This window comes from Danio rerio, chromosome 7, assembly GCF_052040795.2.
Source record: "Danio rerio strain M-AB ecotype USA chromosome 7, GRCz13ab, whole genome shotgun sequence".
Lineage (NCBI taxonomy): Eukaryota > Metazoa > Chordata > Actinopteri > Cypriniformes > Danionidae > Danio > Danio rerio.
Genome location: NC_141027.1, coordinates 58,245,784 through 58,257,934, shown reverse-complemented (window position 1 = coordinate 58,257,934; position 12,151 = coordinate 58,245,784). Strand labels below are relative to the sequence as shown.

At 33.9% G+C, this 12,151-nt stretch overlaps 2 protein-coding genes across 53 annotated transcripts in view; one reads left to right on the top strand and one right to left on the bottom strand.

Moving 5' to 3' along the window:
• The window catches only part of ank2b (ankyrin 2b, neuronal), a 243,298-nt gene that overhangs the window by 163,307 nt on the left and 67,840 nt on the right, over positions 1 to 12,151 (top strand). For all 52 annotated transcript variants that reach the window (XM_087259186.1, XM_087259221.1, XM_087259219.1 and 49 more), the window contains 6 exon segments: positions 1,427 to 1,525; positions 4,623 to 4,820; positions 4,912 to 5,010; positions 8,830 to 8,928; positions 9,456 to 9,554; positions 10,090 to 10,287. In XM_087259186.1, coding sequence (XP_087115312.1) covers positions 1,427 to 1,525; positions 4,623 to 4,820; positions 4,912 to 5,010; positions 8,830 to 8,928; positions 9,456 to 9,554; positions 10,090 to 10,287 — 792 coding nt within the window.
• The window catches only part of LOC147843211 (uncharacterized), a 501,869-nt gene that overhangs the window by 467,937 nt on the left and 21,781 nt on the right, over positions 1 to 12,151 (bottom strand). The gene's annotated exons all lie outside the window — the stretch shown is intronic.

Genomic DNA, 12,151 nt, shown 5'->3' with positions numbered 1-12,151 from the left:
CTTGCTGGTCGCCGTGATTCCGGCTCATTAGCCACTGAACTGGACATATCATATATTTTTTTTGTTTTGTTTTATGTGGCTATATTCGGTTGCTTTTTGGATTTATTTCTTACAATTATTAGATAATATGGAATCCTGTGTGCACATAATTGTGCTTACAAACTATTTATGTGGCCTCCATTTCCCTGTTGAGTAAAATGATATACTTATATACCATATCTATAAATGTATTTGTTTTATTTAATATCATTTATCATTTATATTTTTCTTTAGACCTGAAATGCACTCCAGAATCTGGCAGATTGATTAGCTGTAGGCTCTAGAACAGTCATCTGAAATGTTGTCATACAGTGTTATGCTGGATTTCATCAATAGCCTTGCATTTACTAACACAGACTATTTCTGAAGTATTTGAAAGTAATTTGTGTTTTCATCCTGTATAGAAAAACATCATAAGAACAATGTTTAGTGGCTCAGTGTATTACAACAATGTTGTTTAAGGACTAACAACTTTATTTATATAGTATAGAATCAAGCACATGTGGTCATGTGGTTTCCCCCAGTTGGAGCGATACCATATGAACAAAATGGCACCGGTTGTGTACACCAACTTGTAGCATTTGCGCCCTTCAGAAACCTTTGGGTGACATCCTGGATACTACGTCCATATATTTTACAGTCTATGATTTAATTGTATTATCCTTCTATTTCTAAATATGTTTGTTGAATAAAATGTTATTTTAATAAATATATCTGTTCAATAAATCTGTTTTGTTTAAATGAACCAAAATACATTGCCTATATTCAGTGCAATATGGGGTGTACTCATTTATGCTGAGCACTGTATGTACATACACTTGATGTTGTCTGATTTAAAAATAGGAAAATCATGATACCTACAAGCAGTCGCCTCTGATAATGAGTCACTGTAGCTGTTTGTGTGTGTGTGTGGGTGTGTGTATGGTCTGAATAAAGCCATGACCGGCTGTGTTCTTCTTCAGATTTTGACTGCAGTGTTGAGTCCAGCTGGTTGTTTTCTGTCCTTTTTTTCTGCAGTCTCCCTCCTGCAGTGTCTGATGTATTATCCATCACACACACACACACACACACACACACACACACACACACACACACACACACACACACACACACACACACACACACACACACTCTCTCTGTTGTACCTGACTTCAGCAGTGCCTTTTATGTGCTATCAGCAATGATGACTACGTTGTACTGCAGTGTAAGAAATGCAGGAGAGTGACTCTGGTTGAATGTAAAGGGAACGAAGTGGAAATGAAGCCGTCTGTCAATATAACATGCACTTTTCATTTTCACTTCAAGATGTAAGTAAGATCTCATGTCCCAAAGTGCTTTGTAATGAATTCACTTAATTGACCTTAATGTATTTGTGTCTGTGTTGCAGGACGGCCTCACGCCTTTGCACTGTGCTGCTAGAAGTGGACATGACACAGCAGTGGAGCTCTTGTTGGAGAGAGGAGCCCCGATGCTGGCCAGAACCAAGGTAGCCCCTTAATATTGGGCAAATATATGAAGCATTTACTACAAAAGCCTTGATTTAATTATTTTTACAAATTTTATTATATGTAGAGCAGTTTAAAACGTCTAAAATTGTACCAAAGTGCTTTACAATAATAATAAAAAAGTCAAACTTTATTTAAATGGGTGTTCATATGACTTGTCATAAAATCTTTATAATAATGACATGACATGTCATGAACACGGAGGTGATTTTATGCATGCTAATGACAACTGTCAGTGTCATTTGCTCAGTTAGGCTATTTTAAATGAAATATTTACACATCTTTTTGAGATGTGTTTCTGGGCGACACAGTGGCTTAGTGGTTAGCACTGTTGCCCCTCAGCAAGAAGGTCGAGTCTTGGCGGTGTCAGTTGGCATTTCTGTGTGGAATTGGCATGCTCTCCCCATGTTGGGGTGGGTTTCCTCCGGGTGCTCTGGTTTTCCCCACAATCCAAAGTCATGTGCTGTAGGTGAAATGAATAAGCTAAATTGTCTGTAGTGCATGTGTGTAAATGAGTGTTTCCCAGTACTGGGTTGCATCTCGAAGGGCATCCACTGTGTAAAACATATGCTGGATAAGTTTACAGTTCATTCCGCTGTGGCAACCCCTGATGAATAAAGGGACTGAGCTGATGAATGAATGAATGAATGAATGAATGAATGAATGAATGAATGAATGAGTGAATAAATGAATGAATGAATGAATGAATGAATGAATGAATGAATGAATGAATGAATGAATGAATGAATGAAGGAATGAGATGCGTTTGTGATGACAACTTGTCTTTGTTTTTGACACTTGACATTACCAAGACAACATAACTTGTCATAAATCTATCATAAACATGACTGTTGTGAGGCTGTAATGGTTGTGTCATGAATACTATTCTGATCACTTCTTAATAGAACAATGAATTTGTTACTAAATTTTATCAGTAATAATTCTATAACTGCGTCTTTTTTTTTTTTTTTACAATTAATGACATTTTAAAGACAAATTCTAATTTTAACACTGTAGTTTAAAAATATTAATTAATGTTACTTAATATTTATGAATGTTATCAAATGAATGCCAAAATTATAATGGCCTCATAAAAATCATGTTTATGACAGATTTATGACAATTATGTTGTCAAAGACAAAAAAAAGATTATGATATATTGGTTTATGTCACGTTAACAAAAGACAACAATGTCATATCAAAGACATGTCAACCAATGTCACCTTTGCATATAAAATGATATAACTGAGCTAATGACAGTTTTGAAAGCTGCCATGCACATGCATAAAATCTTATTTATATTAATGTGAGCTGCCATGTATAATAAATTACTGTTTATTAAAGAGGTTTAATAAAGATTTCATTTCATTTTTATGAAGACCCCCTTAAACAGTGTTACCAAACTAGAACAAGACAGGACAAAAATAGAAAAATAAAACACTAAGACCCCCAAAAAAGGAAGAGTTTATTCAAAAATGAAAATCATTTTTGTTCTTCATCATTTATTTATTCTTTACACATCCTCCACACACTGGTATTTTGAACACTGCTTTTTGTTTTTACACTGGAAATTCCACCATTCTTCTGAATATCTTGTTTTTTGTTCAACTATAGAAAAAAAAAAATCATGAACGTTTTAGCAGTATTTTTTAGATGAGATGTTGAAATTATTAAATGTTAGGTTTAGAGAAAATAACTTAACGGCCTGATCCCCTAAGTTTCAGTCAGTTAACTGAAATCTCTTGGATCTGAAGTTCCAAGAGATCTTGATGAAATATTCAGAGATTAAAAGCTTGATCCATAGATTGGTAGATATTATATACACTGTAAAAAAATGCCGGGTTCCAGACAATTCATTCATGTTGCCCCAACACAAATCGATTAAGTTAACACTTTTAACAAATGTGGATTGAACATACAAAAAATTAAGTTGTCCCAATGAAATATAAGGAATTTTGTTGTTTTAGCTCATTTTAATTAAGTAGTAGTAATTAAGTTAAAAAAAAAACATTATATAATAGTCGACAATATTTCAGTGAACGTTTTTTCAAAGAAACATTGATTTTTTTAATGTGAAGAACATTTTAATGAGCTAAAGAAATTTTTCCTCTTTAAAGAACTTCCCACTTTATGTGGGATGAAAAGTTTGAAAGGATGTTTCATAAAAAGATAAATAAATACATCTGAACTTGTATATTTAGTAACTTAGACCTATAGCTTTTATATGCTACTCTCTGATGATTTGATGTGCTTCACTTATTCTCACTTGTCAGTTGCTTTTGATAAAAGTGTCTTCTAAATTAGTAAATGTAAATATAATCTAAATATTTCCATGGAGCCCTCAGTGCAAATACTAAACATTTTAAAGAGGATTTTTGCTTTATAATTATTTTACTTTATGATTCTGATTAATATGTACTTGTTGACAACAAACTGGCAAGTGTTGTGAAAAGGTTTCTCTCTCTCTCTAACATGACACAACTGTCAATCACTTGTCCACAACAAAACAATACAGAATATAGCGGGCCAGCCATTGTAAGAAAAAGTAACATTATAGTTTGGTTAAAGGGATAGTTCACAGAAAAATTTAAACTCTGGCATCATTTCCTGATCCTCCACTTGTTCCAAACCATGAAAACCTTGAAACGTGTTTTTTTCTTCTGATGAAAACAAAGGATGATATTTTGAAGAAGATTGAAAAAAAAAGCTATTGACTTTGACACAATCTACTTTGTAAAAAGTGCTATAGAAATAAAGGTGTAAATATAAATCATCATGGAAGTCAATGGCTGCTTTTTTTAGGCAAAAAATTTAAGTTTGAGTGCATGATAAAGATTTTTTTTTTTTTTTGCGTGAACTTTCCCTTTAAAATAAATGACACATAAGTAAATTCAAAGAAAAATTAATTCAAAGAAGTTTAATACAGTAAAATACTGAAACTCATTATTATTTGATCATATGTTGTTTGTATGGTAACATTATCATGTGTGCTGTTATAACAGGCGTTCAGCAGTATTGCACATCCACAATTTTAAGTGATAAAGTTATTTCTTTTCCTGTCAATTTACCTCCATCCAGAATGGTTTATCACCGCTCCACATGGCAGCGCAGGGTGACCATGTGGAGTGTGTCAAGCACCTGCTGCAGCACAAGGCGCCCGTTGATGATGTCACACTGGACTACCTGACAGCCCTCCACGTCGCTGCCCACTGTGGTCACTACAGAGTAACCAAACTTCTACTGGACAAGAGAGCCAATCCCAATGCTCGAGCACTGGTACATGCATCATTCTTATAATTGCCTTCTTGTGTTCCTAGTAAATTTTGTCATAATCGTGCACTTCTTTTCTGCTGGTTGTTTCTCTCAGAACGGTTTCACTCCTCTGCACATCGCCTGTAAGAAAAACAGAGTGAAAGTGATGGAGCTGCTGATTAAATATGGAGCCTTCATTCAAGCTATCACTGAGGTAATAGATCATAAAAGTTGGTTTATAGTTCTCCATTAAAGGATTAATTCACCCAAAAATAAAAAATGTTATGATCGTTTCATCAAATAATGATTTGTTCACTCATATTTAGTATAAGATGTCTCATGCTTATGAAGTGTGTGGTTTGATTTGTTGTGTATTTTAATCTCACTCACATCAGTCTTTGTTTCTCAAGTGTGAGAACTATTAATGTTCATGACAAAGACCCTGCATACTTTCTTTCTCACAACAAAAGTGTATTATTGTAGCACAATTTGTGCTAAATACATTGTCATCAGACTTTAGCCTTTAATACCATTATAAGAATCTGAAAAAAGGCCAAATGTCCAATGCCGCAGAGGGTTAAGATTAAAAATTTCTTTCATTAAAAAAATTAAGGACATTTACAACTGTAACAACAAATTAAAGCACACACTTTACAAGAAAGAGAAATCACATCATAATAAATGTTAGTGAACAAATCAGTAACAAAAAGAAAAATGTAACATATATTTGTATTGCTGTTTGTTTTCAGGCTTTTTTTTCGGTTCTTTAATTAGGAAATTAAATTTTGTGTCACTTTTTGTTTTTATTTGATTCAATAAATTCCTCCTGAAGTCTGAGGAATAATATTACAGACACATCCTTATGTGAACCCTGTTTTACAATGCCTCGAGAGGCAGCTTCAGCGTCATCAGCCAGTGAATTGACATGTTTTTAAATGGTTTCAGACAGTTATCACACCCACTGATGCAGCATCTCATTCCCTATTCAGGAAACCAAGAACCACATGTGCCAGAGAGTTTCCACAGAATTAGAATTTATAATTAGAACTATTTTTTTTCCTAGATAGTTTATTGCTAAAGTTGCTATAGCTGTTTTAACTTTCCTCATTTTATTATATGTTCAGGCCAATCGGTAGAAATAATGTGTTCAATTAAAGCACTTATTCACAGGATATACCCAACGAATCCTTGCATTATGAAAGTAGAATATTATCATGGTAAACAAAATATAATTTAATAAAAGTGTCTGTTTAAACAATCAAACCACAAATCAGACACATACTGCTTAAGTTAGGGTTAAAATAATTATGCTTAAAATGCAGTTGAATGGTTGGTTAACCCAAAACTGCAAAAAAAAAAAAAAAAGGCTCTCAATCACTAAACATGTTTGACATTCTTTTTCGAGTTGAACACAAAATAATATATTTTGAAGAGAGCTGGAAACATGTAAACAAAGACTTCTATTGTATGTGTATTTCCTATTATGGATGTCAATGGTAACATGTTTCCTTTTGTGTTTAAAAAAAATTTTTTTTAAAGATTCGGAATCACTATTTTATTTTACTGTAAATCTCTTTAAGGCCTTAAATAGGATCTCTATGGTACTGTAGGGTTCAGGTTTGGTAACCTTAACGTTTGGGGCCTTTCCACTATGTTCCATGCCTAGTGTCTGGTACTTTTTAGTACAACCAAAGGTGAGGTTCCAAGCAAGCTGTACCATGACCAAAATGACCAAAATTTATCTTTTTTCAGAGAAAATCTTCACTATCATAATCATTGGATTCGTGACGCAAGACACCAACCCTGCTATATTTAAGTAGTCAGGTGCAATATTATTGGATCACACAAATGAATCTTTTTTATACCATAGCAAGAAAAAGCATGTGAAAAGGCATTGTTGCTCTTAGTTGTGTAAATTGCTTCCTTGTCCTCATTTGTAAGTCGCTTTGGATAAAAGCGTCTGCTAAATGACTAAATGTAAATGTAAATGTAAATGTCATGGTCTGTAGAAAAGGTCCAGACACTCATTTGTATTGAAGCTGAAATAATCTCAACTACAATACTGTACTGATGAGCAAAACTGAACTGAAGTGAGCCGAGCCAAGCTGTGCAGTACTGTACCTTAAAGTGGAAAAGTGACTTAATTCTCCTCGTTTTATTTTACCCTGTTTCAGCAAAAGAAATCCACAAATCTCCCTACAAGATGCTGACTAGCTGATGCAAAAAAAAAATAAAAAATTTAAATGCATTTTTCTAATTTTAAAAGTTTGCATTGTTACTACACTTCAAACTTTGCAGATTTGTTGCCAAGTGTAAGTATGGCATGTCAGAATATATTACTTCATTTATTCCTTTTCTTTTCGGCTTAGTCGCTTTATTAATCTGGGGTAACCACAGTGGAATGAAACACCAACTTATCCAGCATTTTTTTACTCAGGGGATGCCCTTCCTGCTGCAACAATCATAAATGTTATATATATATATATATATATATATGTAGCTGCTGTCAAAATTAATGCGTAACCGTATGCAATTAATTTAAAATAACTCGTTTTTAAAAATTAACGCAATTAGTGCAGTTTTTTACTTCATGTTGTGGTGGATGTGTGTTTAACAAGCAAGAAATATGGATCAGACCAAGGAAGCACTTTTTGAAGGCAAGTTTCATAATAAAACAATTAGCTGCATCACCAGTCTCTCAAGAGTTTCATTCAATTTCATGCAATTTCAGGTAATTTGATACCGCATGGCGAACAGAAAGAAAAACCTCCGCATTTCGTGACTCAATGATCCTTTAAGATAATCAAATCGCTGCTTATACTTGGACTTTTAACAAGAGTATTATCTTAATCATATTAAAATCGGAGTATTGGTGTCTTATGTACTCAGAAAGTCTCTGGTGAAGTAGCGAGCTGTCAAAGATATCGCATTACTCTGCCTTTCAGTATGAGCCCTCAAAGTTAAGCCTGTTTCCTCATTAAATGCAACTAAAGTGTATGCTTTGCGTTCCTTGTGAAAAACAGCGATACTTTAGAACGCTTAGTTTAAGCAAATTTGATGAACGAGATGATGCGTGTTGAATCTGTCAACTGGGTCTGTCTGTGTGTGTGTCTGTGTCAGGCCCGTTAAAGGGTGTCAGGGGTAGAGTGAGCAACGTATCAGTGCGCGCGAGATGTACCTGAAAAGTGTTGGGGATGAGTTGCGTGCGACATACCTGAAGAGCTAGGAGGGATGCGGTAGAGAGGGGTGTGCAACGTATTTAAGGACCGGGCGGGAGATGCTGTATTTCCGGGAGATAATTCATTTGCGGGCATCCGGGAGTCTCTGTGCATTTGCGGAATACTCCTAGTTTTAGCAACTGGATGAATGTAAAGGAGGACTAAGCAAAATTGTTTCTACTTTATAATTAATGTTCTCAACTTGAAGCAATACAACTTTACAATGAGTGCAACTGTTTGTATTCAATAGTTTATTATTATTATTATTATTTCAATTTCCATATCTGCAATGCCTGTATTTTGGCATTTTTTTGCAGTCCACTTAGAATCCAACTTGGAAATCATTTTTTTCTTTATTGGTATTGATGTTTTTAATAATGTCAAATGACATTAACATGCCTGTGTTTTTATTTTTGTAATAAATATGGCTGTCAAGCAGGATCTTGATGGTTTATTGTGGGTTTGTTGTTTACATGAATAAATCACAAGTTAAACTAAAATTCTAATAAACAATTATATTTTAAATTTAAATAGTTTTTGTCTTGCGTTTACATTAATTTTACACTTGAATAGCCAAAATTACAAGTTTCAGTGTTTTAAATGCGATTAATCACGATTAATTTTCTAAAAAAGGTGCAATCAATTAGTGAATTTTTTCTTATCTATTGACAGCACTAATATTATTATATAATTTGTTCATGTGTACTGTGCTTATTTAATAGAAACACAAAGTAGAATGTATACTTAAATTACTAATTTAATAAGGTAATGCAAAATTACATTGATGTCATTCATTGTCTTCTCTCTTCCTTTAGTCTGGTCTCACACCAATCCACGTGGCAGCCTTCATGGGTCACCTCAACATTGTTCTTCTACTGCTGCAGAATGGAGCTTCTCCTGATGTCAGCAACATAGTGAGTAAACAGAGAGCTGCCTCTTCATAATGTATTATACAGTATACTTCAAAAGTGAGAAATGTCTTCATGAGCAGCAACTCAACATGTAAATGCCAAACGCTCCAGAGAGCAGAATCAACATGCAATCAATTTTAATCGTTTAGCATTAGCTTGTTGCTAGCCTGAAAGCTTTAAAGGGTGGTTCATCCAAACACGAAAATTTAGTCATCATTTACATAGCTCACAAAGATTTATTATTATTTAATAATACTACTACTGCTAATAATAGCATTTTTATATTTATAGTTATATTTTTATACTAAAATATGTGTTTAACATGTTGATCAATGTATTGTTTTGTTCCACCAATATACTGAATTACAATTTGAGATGGCTTTTCTGTGATATATATATATACACACATACTACTGACATAATTGAACAAAAAAATGTTTTTTGGAACAGGTTTTGTGTCATCATTTACAAATCATTTAAATATGTCTAGTCTAAAGCATTATATGACCTTCCCCTGTGTTTTACACCAGCGTGGAGAGACTGCTTTGCATATGGCGGCCCGTGCTGGACAAATGGAGGTTGTGCGCTGTCTTCTAAGGAATGGAGCCATGGTGGATGCAAGAGCAAGGGTAGGCCAAAGGCATGCTTCAAGATTGCATGTATTGACTTAATACTGAAGTTGTACTCATCTGTCATATTACAGCAGTGGATGTAACAATACTGCAGGGATACAGCATACAGCATTACAGTTTCACAACTAGTGGGAAACTGACGTAAGCTTTTAAGGAGCTAAAAGAGCAGAATGCCTAAAGGTGACAAGATGTGGCTAATATTTTGTATTAGACAACACGACAACAAATGACAAAATACATAACTGTTAACATTTTAGTACAAAGATTTACTCAAGTTTCCCCTATGCTTATTTAAAACACCAAAAAGTAATGTCCATAATCTGAAGAGTTCGTATGCAAAAAAAAGGCTGCCTAAAAAATTTCTTCTAAAATGAGTGTTTTTCTCCTATGTTTATGTTCAGTTATCTCACTTTAATGGCTTAGAGAAGAAAATATTCTTTGCAACTTGCTAATTGCTAATTTTAGAAAAAAAGATTTAATGGCACTTTGGATTTTGCAACTGATTATTTTCTGAACTCTCCTCCCTCATCAGGAGGATCAGACTCCTCTTCACATTGCATCTCGTCTGGGTAAGACAGAGATTGTCCAGCTTCTGCTTCAACACATGGCTCATCCAGACGCAGCAACCGCTAATGGTTACACCCCGCTTCACATTGCTGCACGTGAGGGACATTTGGACGTTACTACTGTGCTATTAGAAGCTGGAGCTGCTCACTCCTTAGCTACCAAGGTCAGTAAAAATAAGATTTTTTACCCATAAAAACGAGAGATTTCAAACTAATTGAAACATTTATGCTTCTTTAAGGTTTAGCTAAACAAAAAGAAAAGTATATTCTGTTATTCTTTACTCACCCTCGTGTAGTTTGTTTTGGTGCATTAAAATATCAACATTGCTTGTCAGAATTACTTTAGAGCACATTTAAAGGGATACTCACCCTCAAGTGGTTCTAAACCTTTATGAGTGTATTTCTTCTGTTAAACACAAAATAAGATATTTTTAAGCTCAAAACCTGTAATCACGGACTTCCAGGTTTTCGGCATTTTTCAAAATATCTTCTTCTGTTTTTTAAGAGAAGAAAGAAACTCATAAGAATTTTGGGGTGAACAATCCCTTTAAGGAATTTTGTATAAAACCTATTACTTATGTCCCCTCTGTCCCCTCGTTGAATTCTTCAATACATGCATTTAAAAAAAAAAAGATATATTAAGTGGTGTCTTGCCATCACATTTGAGCTTCCACAAAAACCCATTGGGTTGGTCCTTATATTTAAAGAATGCACAATGTTGAACTTTTGTACACTTTACAAATATTTTAAAGCATTAAAGCTTACAATCTTTAAATGACGAGAAAGAAATTGTTCATCTTAGTCTAAAAACAATAATCAAACAATGTAAGTGTAGAAAAATTAACCTCAAAATTATATAGTCATTGTTTAAAAGGGGTCAATAACTGACTTGTTGAATTGTCTTTGCACTGTGGGGGAAACCAGAGCCCTCAAAGGAAGCTCACGCCAACATGGGGAGAACATGCAAACTCCACACAGAAATGCCAAGTGACCCAGCCAGAGCTTGAATCAGCAACTTTCTTGCTAACCACCGCTAACCACTGCACCACCGAACCACCAACTTTAAAGGGTTACCAACCAAAAACTCTCAATGGACCCTTTTTGCAAGTCTGTTATGGCACGTTTAACGGTCATCAGCATCTTAAATCCTTGAAAGTTTTTAATATTTAGATTTTTCCGAAAACATGTGAACATTTATTTGCATTTATGAATGTGTTATATCATCTTTAATTCAAATGACAAAAAACAAGTTACCACTTGTGTAAGGCGTTTCTAATGCAGGTTCTATGGCACAGGACAGTAAATTTGACGTTATTCTCTCCTCTGGCTGCCATCATCAGTCTCACACATTTTTTACATTTTCTGAACATCTTTATAACATCATTGTGGAGTTTTTCTTTTATTATTTGAGCAAATAAGTGCTAATATTTGTTGTATTCTCCCATTCACTGCACTCAAAGTTTTACTAACAATGACAACTTCCACTACAGAGAAACACAGAAATGTGAAAAGGGTCTATAAATATCCAAGCATGTAAATTATAATGTTATAAAATATAAATAAATAAATACATATAAATATAAAGAAATTATGATATAAATAAAATATTTAAAACAACAATTGTATTGTTTTAAAATGATTATTATTTTGCAGATTCTGAAGGGTGTATATAAACTTACTTAAAGTAGTTATACTGTAGCTGTACTATTATGTTGGATTTGGGTCCATGTAATGTTGCTGACAGACCAATGGAACCAGCAATACATAGCTGGTGAAGTTGGTTCACCATTAAAATGTGTTGGTTAAAAAACCTGTTCAAGTCATTGTCTGTTTATGCTGGAAATCAGCAAAGTAGTTAAAAAGTTATGGATCAGCGATGTTATTGCCAAGGGAAATTACTTTTGTTGCGCTTTGTTTTATTGTCTCTTTTAGACAGTAACATTGTTTGCAATTGCATTATTATGGTATTACACGTTAACTCCATTTACAGTATTACTAGACTGTAAAGGTCAAGTGAGTTTTAGAGTT